The 23,387-nt window shown below is 36.2% G+C and overlaps 1 protein-coding gene across 1 annotated transcript; it reads left to right on the top strand.

Annotated features, from left to right (window-relative positions):
- The first annotated feature begins 12,235 nt into the window (after nucleotides 1–12,235).
- Nucleotides 12,236–22,688, top strand: LOC141617341 (vesicle-associated protein 4-1-like). The gene is made up of 7 exons (XM_074434524.1): nucleotides 12,236–12,738; nucleotides 19,609–19,679; nucleotides 19,808–19,889; nucleotides 19,984–20,102; nucleotides 21,478–21,555; nucleotides 21,641–21,760; nucleotides 22,119–22,688. The coding sequence occupies exons 1-7, from the start codon at nucleotides 12,414–12,416 to the stop codon at nucleotides 22,176–22,178; spliced, it is 855 nt and encodes a 284-aa protein (XP_074290625.1). The 5' UTR covers nucleotides 12,236–12,413; the 3' UTR covers nucleotides 22,179–22,688.
- The last annotated feature ends 699 nt before the right edge of the window (nucleotides 22,689–23,387 follow it).

Consider the following 23,387-nt stretch of genomic DNA (forward strand, 5'->3'; position numbering starts at 1 on the left):
ATTAGGTTAGATAATTAGGGTTTAGATATGAATTAAAGGAAAACCCTAGATAGCATGACAACTCATAAGTTGTTTTACTAATCAATAGGATAATCTCAAACTCATTTGATCTAATCATGTCCCAAATCTCACTCTACTATAAACATACTTTTCTTTAAAGATTTTATTATTTAAGCTTTGAAAAATATATTTTAAAAACATTAAAATTGTGTTCTTCATATTGCAGCTCAAAGTTATAGTAGAATCACCTATAACTTTGAGTTCAACTAGTAAAGTTATAACTAAAACAACTATAACATTACTTGTCAAGATTACTTCTAAAATTACCGTTATCGAATGATGATCTATACTAGCTAATCTTTCTGGAGATCTTCAGTAGTAGAATCATCTCTTTATCTTGATCATAAGCTCTTCATCTTGAGCTTGTTAAAGACTTGATCTAGCCTTTTGCTTGAGTGATCATCATACTTGAAACTTGTTACAGTAACTATGACGCTTTAAGAATCTTCAATGTTATAGCTCAAGCTGCTATAACATTACTCGAATGATGCTTCACAAATCTTCAATGTTATAGCTAAGGATGCTATAACATTACTTGCTTAATCTTGTAAACCTAAGTCACTCTAACAAAGACTAAACAAACAATTACGAGCAAGAGTATATATAAAACGAAGCACACACTTGTCATTATCAACTTAATCATATATCTATATGGTCCAACAAATTCCCCCTTTTTGATGATGACAAGTCTCTTACGATTTGTGACTAAGTGTAAGTTCCCCCCCAACATAATACTATAAAAGTCATAGTCATTTGAACGCAAGAACAATCCACTTATATACAAAGTATAGCATCTAAGGACCTTAAGAGATTAAAGGTTCTGACAAGGAGCAAGCTTAGGCAAATACTTAAGTCACGATCATTTCTTCCCCCTCTTGACATCATCGAAAAGACGAGAACAGACATAAAATGACTAGAATGATATCAACCGAGGCAAGAAATAGAAATTAATCAAAGCATATATTATAGCATAAGAACGACTTCAACATAAGCAAGCTCTAAATATAGAGTGTGTAATACAAACCAAGATGAGTATATATTTTTGTAAGAGAGAATGAATATAGTCACTCACCTAACTACGACCTACAAAAGCATGCATGCAATCTAACATGATAGATATCTCTAGCGACCGTACATATATACTCCAACCAATCGAGGTCCAAAACACATGCCGAGGACTTACAAAGTAATGTGAGGTGAGGTAATTGGGTAAGAAGGGGCAAAATAATTTGGATATGTGGAGGTAAAAGCCAAGCTAGAACCGATCACAATCAAAAGTAGTCATATTCCACTTTCCAACCCAACATGAAAGATGATGCACCATGCCAAGTACGGCATAAACTCACTCACATCTACAAGTACTTCTCCTCAAGTAATATGGAAATGATAAGAATAGGAGTAATAAGAGATTCTTGCTTTTCCATCTTTTGTATCATTTTTTTTCTCCGTTTTTTATTTTTTTTTTCATTTTTTTTTTGTTTCACTTCATCTTTTTCTTCTTCCTTCCAATATCCATCACAAAAGCAACAAAATTGACCACAAAAAGACTTCCAAACTTACCACCAAGACTAGCTTGACAAGGGTAGGCCATATGGAATGTAGTAGAATAAATAGGTCAAAACAAGGCAAATTTGGCTAATGTGAGGTTAGTAGGTAAAACATAAAGGAAGGGTTGCCTCTCCACATGTGTCACCACCACAAACCGAGTGTATACAAGCAATAAGAGATAAATTTCATGCTTATGCAATTTGATGTTACATGCCATGTAAGGAGTACTACTCACATCCTAAATAAAACCAATCATGAATGTCATTGGTTTATGAAGCTCTAAATCTTAGAATGTATAAATGATGAAAGATATGGTTTGTATACAACACAAAATATAACAGACTAGCAAACGGAATATTCTCATAAAATAATAAAATACTATATAAGAATGTACTTGCAACGGAAAATACGGACACAGACATACAATCTTGTCTTAACTAGTCAATCATACGGGAAATAAAATATTTGTGACAAGTTTAGTTGCCACCAATTAAACCAATTTCCAACCGTAAAATCTCAAAACGTTCTCTAGCCAATGCTTTGGTAAAAATGTCAGCCCATTATTTTTCTGTACTACAAAATTCCAGTCTTATGTTGCGCTTATCTACATGGTCACGTAGAAAATGGTGTCTGATATCTATATGCTTAGTTCGTGAGTGCTGTGCAGGGTTTTTAGATATAATTATAGCACTCGTATTATCGCATAAAATAGGTATACAACCAACATTAACACCATAATCACATAATTGTTGCTTAAGCCATAAAAGTTGAGAACATACCAATCCAGCAGCAATGTATTCGGCTTCAGTTGTAGATAGCGCGACGGAATTTTGCTTCTTTGACCCCCACGTAATGATACACGGTCCAACAAACGTGGCTATGCCGGAAGTACTTTTTCTGTCAAGTGAACAACCTGCATAATCGTTTTCATCCAAAGTCAACTTCTTCTCAGTACCCATAGGAGTTGGCTTAGAATTAGAATTTTCCATACCGAATTTCTTGATTAGCTCCTTGATGTATTTTTGTTGGTGTATCATAATTCCTTCAGAAGTTTGTTGTATCTGGAGTCCAAGGAAGAACTTGAGTTCTCCCATCATGCTCATCTCGAATTCTGAGGTCATTAAATCTGAAAAGTACTTACATAAACGATTATTAGTTGAACCAAAAATAATATCGTCAACGTATATTTGTACAACTAATAAATCAGAATCCTCAGTTTTCAGGAATAGGGTTTTATCGACAGATCCTCTTTTAAAACCACTTTCAAGAAGATATTTTGATAATCTGTCGTACCACGACCTCAGAGCTTGTTTCAAACCATACAAGGCTTTATCTAATTTGAAAACATGGTTTTGAAACTTGCTATCGAGAAATCCTGGAGGTTGTTCCACAAAAACCTTTTCGTTCAAATAACCGTTAAGAAATGTTGTCTTAACGTCCATTTGATCAAGTTTGATTCCCTTATGAGCAGCAAATGCTATTAATAAACGAATAGCCTCAAGTCTGGCTACAGGATCGAAGGTTTCATCGTAGTCAATTCCTTCTTGTTGATTATACCCTTGTACGACCAATATTGCTTTATTTCGTACAATGACTCATGTATCGTCCAACTTGTTTCCAAAAATCCATCTTGTACCGATAACTGTTCGATCTTTAGGTCTTGGAACCAAATGCCAAACTTTATTTCGTTCGAACTGTTGAAGCTCTTCTTGCATAGCAACGATCCAATCTGGTTCGGCAAGTGCTTCTTTGATATTTGTTGGCTCAATGGTTGAGAGAAAGGAGTAGAATGAACAAAAGTTGTTAAGTCTTCTACGAGTTCGAACACCTTCATTCAAATTTCCTAGGATGGTTTCCATTGGATGAGAATCCTTATATTTCCATTTCTTAGAAACAGGAGGCACATCTTCATCTGAACTAGTCTCACCTTCTCCGAATGATTGGGTTTCAAGCCTTGTTCCCCCTGAATCCAATCCTGGTGTTATAACAGAATCAGTTATAACATTGGACCTAGTTCGTTGATTTGGAGTTGAAGTTATAGCTTCATCAGTTATAACTTTATCCTCCAATTTCTTAGATTGAGAAGAGGTTTTAGTATCATCAACTAAACTCTCAGTTCTCTTTCCTTTATCATTCTAAGGGCTTCTTTGTTCATCATTTGTGCCCTCAATTTCTTTATCTTCCTCATCCAATTCTGGAAGTTCATCCCTGGATAGTCGGAAATCAGGTTCGTTCAAATCTTCTTCCCCATCCTGTTCAGCTTTGTCTAACATATTATTCTCATCAAAAACAACATGAACACTTTCTTCGATGCATAAGGTTCTCTTATTGAAAACCTTATATGCTTTACTATGATTAGAATAACCGACAAACACCGCTTCGTCACTTCTGGGATCGAATTTGCTTAATCTATTTTTGCCATTATTATGGACAAAACATTTACTCCCGAAGCAACGTAGATGTGACATGTTAGGTTTACGTCCCCTAAGAAGCTCATAAGGAGTCTTCTTGAGAATGGGTCTAATCAAAGCTCGATTATGAACATAGCATGCAGTACTAATAGCTTCAGCCCAGAAATTTCGAGGTAGGCCGCTACATAACAACATCGTGCGTGCCATATCCTCCAATGTTCTATTCATACGCTCAACAACACCGTTTTGTTGTGGGGTTCGTGGTGCTGAGAAGTTATGTCCAACACCATTCTCCCTACAATATTCTATAAAGGCATGATTATCAAATTCGGTGCCATGATCCGTACGAATGGAAACTAATTTGGATTTATACTTATTTTGGGCAAGCTTCATTAGAACTGCAAACTCTTCGAAAGTTTCATCCTTTGAATTGAGAAATATAGGCCAAACATATCTAGAGTAATCATCAACTAGAACGAAGACATACCTGGATCCACCTCTACTTCTTACCTTCATTGGCCCACAAAGATCCATGTGTACGAGCTCTAGTGGTTCATTGGTACTTACCATTCTCTTGGGTTTGAATGATGATCTCACGTGTTTGCAATGAGCACAAGAGTCACATAAGGTTTCTTGATCGAATTTGATTGATGGAAGTCCTTCAACCAAATCCCATTTCTTTAGCTTATTCAGCGTTGTTGAATTTATGTGAGCAAATCTTTTGTGCCAAAGGCACGGATCATCAACACCGATGATCTTACCCTTCTTGTTATCACCAAATGTGACCTTACCTCCATCGAAGGGTTCAAGTGAAAGAAAGAAATTTACATCTCCAGTCATGTGCCTTGAGCATCCACTATCAAGGTACCATAGGTTATTTTCTTTCACCACAACCTGCAAAATAATTAGATACAGTTTTTAGGTACCCAAGCTAAGTTGGGTCCTTTGACGTTAGTCACTCTAAAAACTAGATCTTTTCTAACCCAAACCCTTTTTATAACTTTTCGTTTTGGAGGCGAATGGATTTGTTTAGGAACCGTTTTAGGTTTAGTTGTGGGTTCCTTATGTCGTGGTCTTTCAGGTTGTTTTGGAGGAGCTTTGGTTTTGAAAGGCTCTTTAGGTTTAGGTGTTTGTTTTGATTTGGTAGCCTTCTTGAAATCGAAGCTCATATCGTAGAACCAACGATGATCATTGTTGCGTTCTTCATTGGTAAATGGTTCAGATGGGGTACAATTACTTTCCTCGAAAGCAGTGTCAGATGCTTTAACAAAATTGATTCCTTTTCTTAAATCCTGAGCATATTTGACACAATTTTCTTGGATATGTTCAGTATGACCACAGTAATTGCAAATCAAATATTCTGGTAAATTTGTATATTTTCTCCTTCTGAAATCTCATTCAGAAGGGGTTGATTTGCATTTAGAGTGATCTCTACGACCATAGCACTCGTGCCCTAATCCCATTTTCATGTTATTATCTGATTGCTCAGTTAGGAAATTTAGAACACGCGTGCTACCTTCCCATTTTTCGTGAACCTTTCTAGCGTGCAAGAGTAATTCTTTTAAGGACTGTATTTCTTTGTTGCATTTGGAATGGTCTGACTCTACGACTTTGGGAGGATGAGTCTCTTCATAATTGTCACGAAAGTTCTGGAATCTATTATTAAGAACTCGTACCGTCTCGGTATGCATTCTTTTAGTATTTGAAAGAACGGTTTTAGATTCCTTTAATTGCTGAGTTAGAGATTCAATCTCCTTCTTTTGATCTGAGATCACGGCTTCTCTAGCCATAGCCTTGGACTCAAGAAGCTCTTTGACTTTCCTCAATTCCAATGTTATAGCTTCACTAGCTATAACTTTGGCTTGAAGATGCTTAATGTTGAGTTTCAGGTCTGAGGTTATAGCTTCATTAGCTATAACTTTAGACTCAAGAGCCTTCTTCTCAAAGATTTGTCGTATTCAAGTTGTAGCCATATTATTTTGTAACTTTAGATTTGAGCTTTTGGCCTTTGCTTTAAGGAGATGATTCTCTTCAGCAATATCGAGAATTTGTTCTTTCAAGTCTTTCAATTCCATCTCTTGTTCGTGACACTTATCAAGAGATTGCTCAAAATATTCAATTAAAGCATTCTTAGGCAATTTCTTAACACTTTTCTTAAGTTCAAGATAACTTACCTCTTCTTCTTCTTCTGAATCGGAATCTCCTAGGAAGCAGCAGTAGGAGTCCACGCTATCTTTATCATTGTCTGAGAAGAGGTCAAGACTAACGTCGCTTAGACATAGGTTAGCAACTTCTTCTTCTTCTGATGCTTCGTCGTCCTCAGGGTCGAGATCTCCCCAGCATGATGCCATCATTACTTGCTTGAATTCCTTCTTGGTCTTCTCACGTTTTGCTTTGTCTTTAATTTTCTCCCATGTGGGACAATCCTTAATCATATGACTGGATTCTCCACACTTGAAACATCCTCTATTAGCAAACGTATTCTTTGACTCATAAGTTTTCTTATTAGAGAACTTGTTGTTATTGTTGTTGAACGATTTTGCTTGCTTATTTCTGAAGATGCGTTTGTTGAATCGTTTAGCAAACAAGACCGTTTCGTCCTCTATTTCAACATCTTCTTCTTCCTTAGCAGAAGCTTGTAAAGCCATGCTCTTAGTGTTACTGGCCTCGGCCTCATCGTCTTCCAAGACGAGTTCATGAGCCATGAGAGCACCAATAAGTTCTGCATAAGGAAGAGAAGTGAGATCTCTTACTTCTTCCATGACCGTGACCTTGGGACGTCATTTCTTGGTTAGACTCCTAAGTACTTTTCTAGCAATATCCTCGGAGTTAAAGGTTTTACCAAGATTTTTGAGCTCATTGACTATAGTGGAAAATCGTGCTGACATGCTATCAAGTGATTCATTCTTTTCCATTCTAAAAAGTTCATATTTTTGAATCAGCAAGTCAATGCGTTATTTCCTTACAGACGACGTTCCTTCATAGGCCAACTCAAGACCATCCCATATTTCCTTGGCCGAAGTGCAAGAGGAAAAACGATCGAATTCAGTCGATGTCATGCCGTTTTGTAACAGGCTTATCGCTTTCGAGTTTTTTTCTCACCTTCTTGTAATCACCTTAATATAGTCTTCTTCCTTTTTCTCATAGGTAGTGCCTTCCGAAGATGCAACCAAAATTTTGTTTGGTCCATTCTTGATGATCGTCCAGCACTCCCAATCATGTCCTTTTATATAGTGTGTCATCATGTTTTTCCAAAGTCCATAATTCTTCCCATCAAAGACGGGACACTTAAGATACTTGGAATCCATTTCACACGTGTAAGGCAGCGGAATAAAAATAAAATAAAAAGATAAAAAGATAGACGGATCTAGCCTCTTTGCGGTTAGGCAATCAAGAGCACGAGGCTCTGATACCAATTGAAGAGTCTATCACACCCGAAATACTCGAGAGGGGGGGGTGAATTGAGTATTTAAAAACTTATGCCTACTTTTTATTTTATATCAAAGTAATTAATTACTTAAAGTTTATTGATTAAACTTTAACTAATTAACTAGGTGATTATTAACGTAATGAAATGAACAAAAACGAAAATGCAAAGACACACGGTTTTGAAGTGGTTCAGCTTCACACGTCGAAGCCTACGTCCACTATTCTCGATTAATAATTTTAGTACCTTTCTCCGGATTACAAAATTATCAACCCAACTTGTATAGCTAACTCTAGCTATAACTCAATTTGAATATCACTAGATATTCGGTTTTGACTATCTTAAGTTACTAAGAAAGTACTTGATTGTTCTTCTAGGTGTTCACACAATTGAACGAGTAAGAAACAATATGAAGCACTATTATCCAATAACGTAACTTAAAAAGTAATTGCAATAAAGAACAACACGACTTTTCAAAACAATTTTCGATTGCAAAATAATGATAAACTTAATTTGTTTGCAAGGATATTTTAAAGCTCAAAGTTGAAAAGTGATTTGAAAGAATGAATAAGTGCTTGTATTTATAGTAGAGAGGAGATCTAGGTTTAGAAAGAAAACCCTAGATGCCGTGTGTGTGTCGTGAGAGGCAAGAAAGAGATTAGGTTAAATCTTCCTTAATCTTGGAAAGTAAGAAGGAATAAAAATAATATAAGGAGATAAGAAATCTCTAACAAATATTATTTTGATCTACTTTAGTTCTTATCCAAGTAAGAAAATGATCTTAATCCATTTATTTATTCTAAAAATATCTTACCAAAAGATATGGAATAAATATAAGGAGATAAAATATATTTAACAAATATTTTATCTAAGATCTTTACCTAAACCCTAGATCTCGTGTAGATTAGGAAAGGAATAAGATCAATCTTTTTCCTATTTTAATCCAACACTATTTTAGATAAAAGATATAAAATAAATATAAGGAGATAAAATATATCTAACAAATATTTATTTAAGATCTTTACCATAAAACCCTAGATACTATATAGATCACGTGTGAAGTATATAGTAAGTAGGATATCTAATTCTAACCTAATAATATCTATATATAACGGAAAAGAATAAATCAAATAATATATGAAGATAAAATATCTTAACCAAATATTATTACTAAGATTTATTCCAAACCCTAACTTGCACAAAGAGTATTCAAATAAGGAGGAAAAACGGCTCATAGGCCGGCCACCCAAACCGAAACCCTAGCTAAGATATTAGGTTAGATAATTAGGGTTTAGATATGAATTAAAGGAAAACCTTAGATAGCATGACAACTCATAAGTAGTTTTACTAATCAATAGGATAATCTCAAATTCATTTGATCTAATCATGTCCCAAATCTCACTCTACTATAAACATACTTTTCTTTAAAGATTTTATTATTTAAGCTTTGAAAAATATATTTTAAAAACATTAAAATCGTGTTCTTCATATTGCAGCTCAAAGTTATAGTAGAATCACCTATAACTTTGAGTTCAACTAGTAAAGTTATAACTAAAACAGCTATAACATTGCTTGTCAAGATTACTTCTAAAATTACCGCTATCGAATGATGACCTATACTAGCTAATCTTCCTGGAGATCTTCAGTAGTAGAATCATCTCTTTATCTTGATCATAAGCTCTTCATCTTGAGCTTGTTAAAGACTTGATCTAGCCTTTTGCTTGAGTGATCATCATACTTGAAACTTGTTACAGTAACTATGACGCTTTAAGAATCTTCAATGTTATAGCTCAAGCTGCTATAACATTACTCGAATGATGCTTCACAAATCTTCAATGTTATAGCTAAGGATGCTATAACATTACTTGCTTAATCTTGTAAACCTAAGTCAATCTAACAAAGACTAAACAAACAATTACGAGCAAGAGTATATATAAAACGAAGCACACACTTGTCATTATCAAAACTTAATCATATATCTATATGGTCCAACAATAATTAATAAAATTACGAATTAGAATTATTAAATGATCGATACGAGAATTTACATCCATAATTGTGTAATTTGACGGATTTGATAAATTTGATTAGTTTTGTGAGGGAGAGAATTAGAGAGAGATTTTTTTTCTCGTTTCTGGGCAAAGGGCATGCAATGGAAAAATAATGAAAAAAAGTCCATGAATGAGTAAAACTCGTATATGAATGAGCAACTACGTAACTTATTGGGTGTGTTTGGTAAACAGTAGGTTGCACAAAAAATAGCATATTTGGGGGTTTTAGCATATTTGACTAGTCAATATGCTATTTGGGGTATTTGGTAAACAGCATATTGAAATAGTAGATTGGGGTCGAATCTACTATTTTACAATATGTTGCTCCCACCAGCATATTTTATTAGTAGATTGGAAAAAGAATATGTTCACCCTTTTAGAAATATTAATCCTACTTTTATTCTAGAGTCCCTCATACGTTCTCCTCTCTGAAAAAGGTGCGTTCTTTTTTTTTTTCTCTTGTTTTCAAATTCTTCCATGTACTGCATGGTAATCCAACTAATTTGTTTGTTTATGCTTTGAATTTTCTCAACTCAGAATTATTTGTTAGATTAATTGGCTCTTTTTTTCGTCTTGTTGCTTATACTACTGCAAATTATGAATGATTTATCACAATTTAGAGTAAAGTATGTGACTAGTAGAAGAAATCGAAGTCATTAGTTATTAATTAAATTGTTTGTATGATGATGTATGTTGGCAAATATTAGTCAATAAATTATCCATGTCCTTTTTTGTCATTTTACAAAGGATTGAGATAATCTGTTAGTTTGAATATGTTAATTACCAAACACCTTTAATAAAATCTGCTAATTGAATATGCTAGTCAAATCTGTCAACAAATTCTGCTAATTATAATCTGCTTTTACAATCTGCTTCTGCCAATATTAATCCGCTGTTTACCAAACAGAGCCATTATCTTTTCATCAAATTATATTTTTTTTGACTAAACTCTAATCTATAATCTTTTAATTAAAATATTTTAATAAAAAATTTGTATCAAACTATGATTTACTAAATATTTTACTGATTCTATTCTATTATTTGAGAATGACCTGACTCATACTATGTATAAAACAAAATTATAAACCTTTTTAATTACTTTCGTGATAAAACATCGAGAAAATTTATAAATTGGAATCATTAGCTTTGCGGTATAAAAAAATATTATTTACAAAAATATATTTCAACATGCTACTCAATTCTTTTAGTTATTTTAGTTTCAACTTTTTATTTCTCAAAGTAAAATGCAATGATAAGAAAAATGAACAATTAATTAAATACCACCATTATATATCTAATTTAGTAGAAAAAAAAAATTATAAGGCGTGCATTTAATGCACGAGGTCTAACCTAGTTAGTAGAATAATAGAATAAGAATTGATATGAATTATATAAAACGTACCTAGATCAGAGAATAATATATAAGATTTGATATGAACCTTCTGATTATTAGATCTGAATTGGCTAAAAATAATAGAATAAGATCTTATATGAACCTCCTGATTATCAAATCTTAATAATAATATGAACAAATACTATTAATTCCTTTTCGCTCAGTCAGTTAATACTCGTGCTGATAACGTGTTATGAAATAAAGAGAATTTTCGCCCAGTCGGTTAAGACTCATGCTGATAACGTGTTATGAAATAAAGAGAAGAGACAATTGTAGAGAAAAGGTAGATAGAATATAAGAGAGACAGATCTATTTTCTTATTCCATTACGAGAGGTATATATATATACAATATAATGAGATAAAGTTTACATAAGACAATATATTCTAGATTCCTCTATGATATGATCCATATATAATATTCCATTTCGGTCGTGTTAAATATCGTCGACACTTTTACTAATTATCATCGATAATTAACACATCTTTTCAATTTTGCCCCCCATTAACTTCCCCTTGTCTCTCTCCCTAATCTTTCTAAAACAAAAAAAAGACAGTTTTTCGGAAAAAAATCGTAATTTAATTTACGAACTTTTCGATTAAAACGGTTTTAAACATAAGGTAACAAGTAACAACGATCAAGTTAGTAACGGTTTTAAAAATATTTCGTCCAAATTTTTTTTTTTTTTTTTAAAAAAAAAAAGAAATTTTTTTTTTCGGACGAAAATATTTTTCGACTGGACGAAAAATATTTTCGTCTGGACCTACGTCTGGACGAAAATGTTTTTCGTCCGGAAAAAAAATCAAAAAAAAAAAAAATTCCGGACGAAAATGTTTTTTGTCCGGAAAAGATTTTTTTTTTTTGAAAAAAAAAATCATTTTCTGACTTAGATTAATTTTTGCCGCGGTAATCGATAATCACTAATCTGTTCTAACAATAACGATTCTATTCTAAACCACTTAAAATTACTAACTAATTACAATTTTTTAAAAAATTAAACTAATTTAGATTACTTGTCGTCGATTCCTTAAATTTGGTGGCGGAATTGAAGCGGTGGTGACGGAAATGTCGTATTTGAAAAAAAATGTTAAAATATGGAAGGTTTAGAGTGAGGGGTAGATTAGGAAAGTCATTAAAAAATATGGACTGAGGGGTAGATTAGGAAAGTCATTAAAAAATATCGACGATAATCAGTAAAATGTTGACGACGTTTAGTTTAGCAGGTTGGTTATTTTAAATACAAAAATCCCAAATACAATTCACCAACCAGATCCACCCATTTCTAGGTCAACACTACTTTAGTTTGTTCTTTTGATTTAAAGTCAATGACCACCAATTTAAAAAACATAAAAATAAATAAAAAGTGGCATTTACAGCAGTAACTCAGTAAGTAACCAACTCCAAAAAGTCGCTCCAAAAACTTCCCACTTCCCAGTTTCCCACACACACCCCAATTTCTTCTTCAATCAATTTCACCGGAAACTCACCGGAACCCTAAAAACTCTTCCTTATACGCCGGAATCAATGGCGACCTCCGAAGAACCTAAACTATGGAATCTATGCAGTTTCTGGCAATCTTCATCGATTCACACCTCTTCTTCAGCTTCTTCTACTCAACACCTTCCCAATAATAGTAACAGTAATAACAATAATAGTAATAATTATAATTACTACCAACATGGACACCGAAATTACGACGCCAGTAGTAATACGTCGTCGTTTCGCGGTGCTGGAGGTGCAGGTGTCACCTCGAAGCCACCATCGCCGTCGGTTGCTTCTGTTGCTAGGTCTCTTCTCCCTGCGAAACGCCGACTCAAGCTTGATCCTCCTAATCACCTTTACTTTCCTTGTTAGTTCTTCTTCTTTTTATTATTTGTTTCCCTAATTATAATTATAATTCGTGGATTTTTAATGTTACTGTGAAATTTTGGTTATTTCTTACGATTTCGGAATTGTCTGATGTTTATATCGAGCAATGTTGAAAGTTAAGTGCGTTGCGAGTTTATTGTTGTCCAAGTATGTGTGTGATAGGATTGACGGATTCCACAAAGTTTAATGCTTCCGCTAAGGTATCAATGTGTGCTATGGATAACGAATTGTAATTAGTTTGGAAAAATATTGAGCTGAGTTTATGTGTTGGAAATAGGGGCTTTTATGCCAAGAATATTTTTCCAATTGTCCCACATTGGTGAGGAAAAGAGTGTTTGTTGTGTTTATATATGACCGCACTCCTTACCATATCACTAGTGGGTCATGGGAGGCTTTTGTGGAAGCTTTGCGAGGTGCTTAATTCAGCTCGCACACGCGCGCGTGCCCGAGCCCGGCCCGGATCCGGATTCGTGATTTGGGATTTGGGAATCGCCTGCGGCGGGCTGTGCCTATCTTTTTGGGCCAGAGCCACGTGTGTTTTGCTCTAGGATGAAGTGACCAGGTTCATTCATAGGAGTCTGTCCAGGTGCATAGTCAAACCGTATCATAGGGAATCTTTTTTTTTGGCTCCTCACTTGCTCGACTCTCCTATATAAGGCCTGCTTCTTCACTCCAGAAAATACACAATATACTCTCTTCTTCTCTTCTCAATCTCTCTATAATTTCTGGGTAAAGAAAATTCTGTCGTTCCAATGCTCTCAGTCTCGAGTGGGGAGAGTGGGCGTGCCTAAGTGCAGTAGTGTAAATCCTTGGGGAACTACCGGTCATCTGCTGATCGCCACCACGGTCGTACCGGAAATATAGTTTTAAAGGCAGTGGCTCTCATACCACGTCACTACGAATCGGTTATCTCTTTTCCTTTTACATTGTTACTGCAATTTTATTCCAACAATTTGAAAACTATATTGTCTTCTTTGTAACAATGTCGATCATGTCAAAAAATGCTCCCGATTTGTCAAAAGTCGAACCCTTAGATGGTCGAACGATAAGCGTTGGTCTCAAAAGTTCGATGTTTTTGAGCGGTTTGAAATTGATTACGTTTTATTTTCTGGCCCCTCCTGCTCCCGTAATCGAAATCGCTGCACCATCTATTGAGACGACCCCTCCTGTAATTTCTGTTGTTAAGTCAAATGAAGAGGCTATTAAAAAACATGATAAGGATAATAAAACAGTTAGGTTTCACCTCCTTAATCTTATGACTAATACCCTATTGGACTTGTTTATGGTTCATAAATCTGCTAAAACCATATGGGAATTACTTGAGAAAAAATATGGGGCTGATGATGCGGGTAAAAAGAAGTATGTCGTTGGGAAATGGCTGGGTTTCCAGATGGTAGATGACAAACCTATAATGGAACAAGTTCATGTCTATGAGAATTTCTATGCTGACGTAGTTAATGAAGGGATGAAACTAGATGAGATTTTCCTAGCAAATGTGTTACTGGAAAAATTCCCCCCTTCCTGGTCTGACTATAGAAACCATCTGAAACATAAGAAAAAAGACCTTTCCCTCCAAGAATTAGTGAGTCACATGAGGACCGAGGAGGCAAATCGTCTCAAAGACAAAACCATTAGTGTGTCTGTAAATGCTTCTAATGTTTTCGCCAAGGCTAACTGCCGAGTCGAGTGGTCCGTCCAATGTTGAAAAATTCAAGGGTAAGGGCAAGGCCAAGGTTGGTCAGGGGAAGAACCAGGGTCCTGCTAAGAAAAATGGTCCAGGGAAGCATACCAAACCAGTTGCTAAAATTCAGAAACCAAAGGGGCAAATTGTATGCTATGTCTGTAGAAAAGCTGGTCACAAAGCCTACCAATGCTCCGAAAAGAAATCTGCTGAAGCGAATCTTGGATCGATGACATCATGGTCATCATTCTTTGCTTTGTGGTTGTGGAAGCTAATGTGGTGGGTAATGTTCTTTGAATGGGTCTTGGACCGCTTCTAGACACCTCTGTGCCGATAAGGGGTTATTTCTTTGAGTTCGAGGAGGTAGTGGGGAATGCGTTTTCATGGGTAACTCTTCATCCGCTCCGATCAAAGGCAAAGGCAAGATCTTTCTCAAACTCACCTCGGGGAAAACACTTGCTCTAAATAATGTTTTGTATGTACCCTCGTTACGTCGAAACCTAGTGTCCGGTGCCTTATTAAACAAAGTGGGTTGAAACTTGTTTTGAGGTGACAAGGTGGTAATGTCGCGTAATGGGGAATTTGTGGGCAAGGGTTATCTTTCTGGGGGTCTTTTTGTATTGAACACGATTGATTTCTAATAATATTGCTTTACTTACGCTTATATCGCCGAGTCTATTGATGTTTGGCATGGTAGATTAGGTCATGTGAATGTTGACTATATTAAAAAACTTAGAACTATGAGTTTAATTCCAAGTTTGTCGAGTCAAGAATTCTCTAAATGTGCTAGCTGTGTTGAGGCTAAATTCACAAAGAAACCTAGTAAACCGATTACCACTAGGAAAACGAGTCTTCTTGAGCTAATTCACACCGACCTAGCCGACTTCAAAAATGTTGCAAGTAGAGGTGGTAAAAATTATTATGTCACTTTTATAGAATTTGTCCAAGGTACACCGTGTTTATTTGCTTAAGACAAAAGATGAAGCGGAACATTCGTTTATAAGTTTTAAGAATGAGGTCGAAAACCAACTTGAAAGAAAAATCAAAAGGGTAAGGTCCGTGAGAGGAGGCGAGTATAAATCAAACTATTTAGCCGAGTTTTGTGACAAAAACGGTCTAATACATGAGACTAGTCCACCTTACTTACCTCAATCCAATGGAGTAGGTTGAACGAAAAAATAGAACTTTAAAAGAAATGATGAATGCTATGCTTTTAAGTTCGGCCTTTACGAGGATATGTGGGGAAGCAATTCTATCGGCTTGTCATATTCTTAACCGTGTACCTCATAAGAAGTTAGACAAGACACCCTATGAGATATGGAAAGGCTATCCTCCTAACCTGAGCTTCGTAAGGGTATGGGGGTGTTTAGCTAAAGTGGGTTTACCTGACTTTAGAAGACCTACGATTGGACCTAAAACCTATGATTGTGTTTTTATAGGTTATGCTCAAAATAGTTCTGCATATAGATTCATGTCTTTGAGTGATCGTTCTATATCCGAAGCTAGAGATCTTTGTGTTTTTTGAGCATGTTTTTCCATTCTGAGAAGAATGTTGATTCATCTCCTAGTTTACTGTTACATCCGTTGATATCTCTTCACATGCTAGTAGTAGCACTTCTATTGATCATGTTCTTTGAACCTAGAAGGACTAAGAGACCTAGATGTCCTAAAAACTTTGGACTTGATTTTGTTTCAACATTCTTTTCGAACATGGTTACTGTTGTTTGTGCTAGTGATGAGTTTGTTTAAAGCATTTTTAATAGAAGATGATCCGAAAACATACAATGAGGCTATGAAATCCATTGATGCTAATTTTTGGAAAGATGCTATTAAAAGTGAGCTTGATTCTATTGTGTCTAATCAGACGTGGGAGTTGACTGATTTACCTAAAGATAGTAAACCCATTACGAGTAAATGGATTTTCAAAAAGAAAATGAGACCTGACGGTACAATAGAAAGATTTAAAGCTAGACTTGTGGTTAGAGGTTTTACACAAAAGAAAGATATTGATTATTTTGATACTTATTCACCCGTGACCAAAATATCGACTATTAGAACTCTTGTCGCCTTAGTCGCTATTCATAACCTTTTTATACATCGGATGGATGTCAAAACCGCTTTTTGAATGGTGAGCTAAGGGAAGAGATTTATATGTCGCAACCTGAAGGGTTTGTGGTAGAGGGTCAAGAGAATAAGGTGTGTAAACTAAATAAATCACTATATGGTCTCAAACAAGCACCTAAACAGTGGTATGAGAAATTTAACAACACTTTGGTAGGTAATGGCTTTATGGTAAACAATTCTGATTCATGTGTTTATTCAAAGGTAATAGAATCTGATTGTGTGCTTATATGCCTTTATGTTGATGACATGTTAATACTTGGTAATAACTTGGAGGTAATAATTAAAACCAAAGAATTTTTGTCATCACAATTTGAGATGAAGGACTTAGGAGAAGCTGATGTAATCCTAGGAGTTAAGGTCATTCGAAACTCTAAAGGAATTTCTTTAAGTCAATCTCATTATGTAGAAAAAGTGTTGAAAAAGTTTAACTGCTTTGATGATGTGCCTGCTAGGACACCCTACGATGCTAGTATACACTTATGTAAGAACTTGGGTAAGAGTGTATCCCAAGAAGAGTATGCTAAAATCCTAGGTAGTGTGATGTTTCTTATGAGCTGTACTCGACCAGACATTGCCTATGCAGTTAGTAGACTTTGCCTATGCAGTTAGTAGACTGAGTCGTTACACACATAACCCCAGTAGTGAACATTGGAATGCTCTTCGTCGTTTACTTAAATACCTAAAAGGAACAGTTGACCTTTGCTTGCATTATAGTAAATTTTCTTTGTGTTAGAAGGATATTGTGATGCAAATTGGGTTTCGTGTAACGATGAGATATGTTCTACTAGTGGTTATGTCTTCACCATGGGTGGAGGAGCAATATCGTGGAAGTCTTCTAAACAGACTTGTATTGCACGCTCTACCATGGAGTCGGAGTTCATAGCTCTTGAGTTGGCGGTCAAGAGGTCGATTGGTTGAAAAACTTGTTGGCGGATGTACCAATGTGGGGGGACAAAATATTTAGGTCTCCTTACATTGTGATTCACAAGCGACTATTGGTCTTTGCTAAGAATAGTGTCTATAATGCTAAGAAACGACACATTCGAATCAGCACGCCTATTGCAGTTAGACAACTCCTTGATAATGGAGTAATCGCTTTGGACTATGTGAAGTCCGAAAGCAATTTGGCTGATCCCTTTACTAAGGGATTGACTAGGAGACTAGTCATTGAAACGTCGAGGGGAATGGGACTTAAGTTCTTAAGTCAAGAGTGACTAGGCCTAAAGTTTCTATTCCTATGGCGTTATATGATTCATAACCTTAACTGGTGGTGCTTTTGAGACGCACTTGATGAATCATACACAAAGGTTGGACTTATGTCCTTAATGGCTCATGCAAGAAGTGCTATTGAGAAGCACTTGAGCCACCTACGTAGGTGTGTGATCATAAAGACTATGAGAAGTTTTGTGAACACATCTATTAGTACCGAGGTAAACGCAATGCTCTAAAAGAGCGCGTTGCACTTTGAAATCGCGGAACGATCACAATTCTGAAGGTATGATATGTGTTGTGGGGGGTATCGACCGAAGCTCAGCTAGGAATTCAAATCGCAAGATATTCTCTCGCTGTAAGTAAGTTGTTTCCTCATCTCACTAAAGTGTCAATTCAAATCGAAAGGTATTGATACCTAAGTATCCAATCCTTCCTTTACCCAGGAATTCTGTTTCTTTATCTCAGGCGCCCCTAGTGGGGGATTGTTGGAAATAGGGGCTTTTATGCCGAGTATATTTTTCCAATTGTCCCACATTGGTGAGGAAAAGAGTGTTTGTTGTGTTTATATATGACCACACTCCTTACCATATCACTAGTGGGTCATGGGAGGCTTTTGTGGAAGCTTTGCGAGGTGCTTAATTCAGCTCGCACACGCGCGCGTGCCCGAGCCCGGCCCGGCCCGGATCCAGATTCGTGATTTGGGATTTGGCAATCGCCTGCGGCGGGCTGTGCCTATCTTTTTGGGCCAGAGCCGCGTGTGTTTTGCTCTAGGATGAAGTGACCAGGTTCATTCATAGGAGTCTGTCTAGGTGCATAGTCAAACCGTATCATCTGCAATTAAGAGCTAAATCTTCTGCGTTTATGGCTCTTAATTCCGTTTGACTGAAGTTAATAGGGAATCTTTTTTTTTTGGCTCCTCACCTGCTCGACTCTCCTATATAAGGCCTGCTTCTTCACTCCAGAAAATACACAATATACTCTCTTCTTCTCTTCTCAATCTCTCTATAATTTCTGGGTAAAGAAAATTCTGTCGTTCCAATGCTCTCAGCCTGAGTGCAGTAGTGTAAATCCTTGGGGAACTACCGGTCATCTGCTGATCGCCACCACGGTCGTACCGGAAATATAGTTTTCAAGGCAGTGGCTCTCATACCACGTCACTACGAATCGGTTATCTCTTTTCCTTTTACATTGTTACTGCAATTTTATTCCAACATTATGTTTGTATTCTATTTGTGAATTGAGTGGTTAGTTATTGAAATGTGCGGAGTAACAAGTGGATTTAAGCTAGTGTTGGCCTTAATCTTGACTGTGTTAGCCTACTCTATCGAATCTCAGTTGAGACTTGAGAGTTTTGGATTGCACTGTCAAAGTCTCAGTTGAGAGTGTTAGTATTCCTATGTTGATGATTGTTGGGATCGGCATGAGGATTGTTCAATTTTTGACAAGTAACACATGATATTAGTTAGGAGACACCAAGGCTGTGATGCCCATGTACAAAGATATCATAGAGGTGTCGCCCTTTTACAAAAAGATACAATGGGGAGGAAAGTAGAATCGAATTGAATTATCTCGATTCATAAACATGAAACCATCCAAGAATCCTTGTGCTGGACAGAGGACTACTAACGTGATAGTAAAATGCGGTTTTTCCAACTATATATACTGTTCTGGGGTTTCCATTACTACTATCGTTATAAGAACAAGCATGATTTTAGGTCTGGCGCAGCAAATCTTTCCTTGTGATGATTTACACTTGGTTTGGTAATTCGTCTCTCTTGCTGGCATTGCTGCTTTTAGTTGTTTGACTTGTTTACTTGCTTTGTGCATGTAAAGATGAGCCCGGCAAACAAGTTAGAAGTGCCGTGAGAATTAAGAACACGGGCAAATCCCACGTAGCTTTCAAGGTATCACTTCTGAATTCTGCGGCTGTTTTTTCCCATTCATTTTGTGTGTTGCCACTTGTCGGATAAGCTTTTAGATGCAAAGCATCTATTACTCTGACTTTCATTTGTCACACGCCGCTTTATCTCAGTTTCAAACAACTGCACCCAAAAGCTGCTACATGCGTCCGCCTGGTGGTATCCTTGCTCCTGGAGAGCATATTGTTGCTGCGGGTAACATTGCCATGCACCTTTTTATGCTTTAATAAGAAGGCTTTTTTCATGGGTTTTGTCTTTCATTCAATTCTTGAATATTTCTGTGTGGCAGTCTTTAAGTTTGTGGAGCAGCCCGAGAACAATGAGAAAATGCAAGACCTGAAGAAAAAAGTCAAATTTAAGATTATGAGTCTGAAGGTTAAAGAAGGGACAGAATATGCGCCCGAGTTGGTGAGCAGTCTCATCCAAAAAAAATTCTTTTACAAGTCGTATATAATCTTATTACTTTTCAAAGATACTGTTTTCTGCCCTTCTATCTTTGGTGGTTTTATTGCATGGTTTATACTTCTTGCTGAGTTTAAATCTAGGACTGATGTGATGATTACAACTCACGACCTACGACATTCACAGTTTTAAATGAATAAACAATGGATCTTATCCAGTGGAGGGTGGATTTTTTCACTATTTGAGTCGGAGTAAAGTTTCAATCCTCAAGGGATGGGTTGGGTTCTGACAAAGATAGTTTTCAGACATTTCTGTTTGAAACTGAGCTGTTTGATTGCCATTTATTTGCCGTAAGGTGATCAGATTAAGTATGTCCTATCTTTTGTGGCTTTCATGTTTTGTCATAAGCTATATCTTCATCTATAATATTTAGTGCATTGTTTAATAGCCTACCTAGGAAGTATCTGGAAATGATTTGCCTCTGTTTTTCTAGAGCGCGAATATTTTCACAACCTCAGACTCCTTAGGTAACTTGTTGCACTTTTTCTGAATTTGGATGACTGTTGTATTTGCTGCGAAAATTTACCTACTGACTTGGTAAGCACAGTTTGTATATTGGGACTAAATGGAGCCTTCAGTCAATACTCCTTGTTAGGTTGTTTGCCTGTGACTATGTGACATGGTAGAAGGTTTTTTTTTTTTTCGGAGGGGATGTCGTCACTAAAGCTAACATGAAAATGTCGCGATTGTTTTCATTTTATGTGGGTTATGTGCATCTGCGAAGGTTAGTAATTTAGCACATGGAACTTGGAACATTCATGTTACTCAAACCTGTGACTCTGTGAGATGAATTTCAGTCAGGTCTTATGTCCCTCGTCTTTTTCGAAACCAAATTGAAATGAGCAACATGGTCATGAAAACCACCTTGCGCATATGCGTCATTTCGTAGGCCTTAGCTACTGCTTTTTTGGAGTTGTTTTTTTTATTCCATAATTTCAGCTATATCTTATTACTCGTGGCTTCATTTATGAGGACTAATAATTAAGTCATTTGTGTGAGTTAAAGGATACTTGGGGTATTAATTTCGTTATAATATGCTTTAAAATGTTGGATTTGGGCTGCTCAGACACCAAGAGTTTTGGGACATTCTTTATGGTTCGTCCTTGTGCCTCAGAGACATAGATTGGTCGATGAATTCTGAGTCTCTGAATAGTTTTTCACTTTGTTTTGTTTACTCATTGCATGGGCCCGAGATGTCGAGAAGGATGAAAAATGTCTATGAAATGGATATAAACAATTTTGATGAACAAAAGTTTGTTTCGGTTTTAAGTAAATCTGTGGAACTAAATTAATTATAATCCCTCCCAACCCTTTTATGCAGTTTGATGAACAAAAGGATCAAGCCAATATAGAACGGATACTGCGTGCCATTTTCCTGGATCCTGAACGCCCTAGCTCAGTAAGTTCGGTATCCATTTTGTTGCTGCCTATATGAGCTGTTAGAATCCATATAGTACATCGGAACTGATCTAAGTTCGTGTTAGGCATTGGAAAAACTGAATCGTCAATTAGCTGAAGCTGATGCTCACGTTGAAGATCGTAAGAAACCCCCAACAGATGATGGTCCAAAGGTGGTTGGCGAAGGTCTTGTCATTGATGAATGGGTATGTGCATATCTTCCCATAAATTTTTGTATCATTGATGACATTAAGATAGGGATCCAATTTTTGCATCGAGCAGTATTTAATCACTACTACTTTCGCGAGGCTATTAAGTTTGTCACAGACTACATATGCATATGAGCACTCATGTCCAAATCTTTTGAAATGCTTCAAAATTCAATAACTTCCACTATCCTCTCTTATCCGCAAGGATGAAGATAGGTTGCTCATGTTCTCCCTGATCAAACTAATTTTATTTCCTCACAAGGAAAAGAATAATACATACGGAGTAGTACATACCTTTTACTCCATTATCCTACTACGTCCGTACAATGACTGCCTTGATCAAATTGCACTACAGAAAGAGAGGAGAGAGAAGTATCTGGCTCAGCAGCAAGTTGATGCAGTGGAGTTAGAATAAATGTTCAGATTTCTTTGTGGAGTTTTATCTTTCGTGCAGTGAAGATGTATGTATGTTTGGCTTCGTGAGATAGCTTATACGGGAGATTACGAAGCATTCTGTACAATCAATAATGTTCCTGCTTCAACATCTTTTTTTGTTACAATCATTGGTGATGATGGAGGTTAGGATGAAGGATATCAAATGCGGTTTGGGGTTGGGGTCGGACACAGACGACGCTCAAGGTGGATTTTGTTGCCCAACGTGATTTCATTCTTCTCAGTGTAGATAATGCACTTTTGTTTCCTTTTTGTGAAAATAACTGCAAGTTTCAAGGGATCTTTCATGAAATCTGTTGTTTGTAAAAGTTGGATTGGATGTATTTATCCTACCATCATATTCGCGGTTGTGTTGTATCAACTTTTTGTGTGGGGAATTTCAGGAGTATTTCAGTTCCTAGTACACACTGTATTGATTCTCAAATAACGACCTTGTTTATATGGGAGTAATATTCTACGTTTTCTTTTGAGCTATAGAAGCCACAAAAGTTCAAAATTGTCGAAACAGGTGCATCAATCAGTGTTGACTTAATTCTCTCCATTTCCTAAAAAGAAATGGCGAGGTCATTACCTATCAACGACCCAAATTGTATCATGTTAACATCAAACGGTTCACGATTTATGTATAAAAATAAAGGGTTAATAGAGTATAGATGAGATAATATTATTAAATGGCTTTGTGAGAGGAAATGGAGAGGATCCTTGTTGAAATTCAGGTTGCCAAAAAAATTCTCAGTCAGTCATACAAGTATACAAGTAAGGATCCTCTCCATTTCCTAGAGTAAAATAGAGGTCCATTAACTTTTTAATGGTTCAGATTTAATTTTGGTCCGATCGGTTGATCGTAATTTAACTAGGAAAAAAAGGATTAATGAATAAAATGAAAATTTACATATATTCTTAAGAAAGCAAATTGAGTTATGAGTTATCCCAAAGTGGGATTACTAGCTCCAAACATTTCTTTTTTCAGGACACAAACATTTGTGTTTCTTCAAGCTCATAATACTCCTGCTACTTACTTGGGAAATATGGTACAAGACATTCTTCACTTGGCTAGTCGTTTTGACTTTTGAGACGGTGATTATGCTTGTGTTAGAAAACCCGAAAATCATGTGGCTCAATCTATGACTCACTATTACCCTATTAGTTATTCCACACGTATTTGAGTGGA

Source organism: Silene latifolia, chromosome X, assembly GCF_048544455.1.
Source record: "Silene latifolia isolate original U9 population chromosome X, ASM4854445v1, whole genome shotgun sequence".
Classification (NCBI taxonomy): Eukaryota; Viridiplantae; Streptophyta; class Magnoliopsida; order Caryophyllales; family Caryophyllaceae; genus Silene; species Silene latifolia.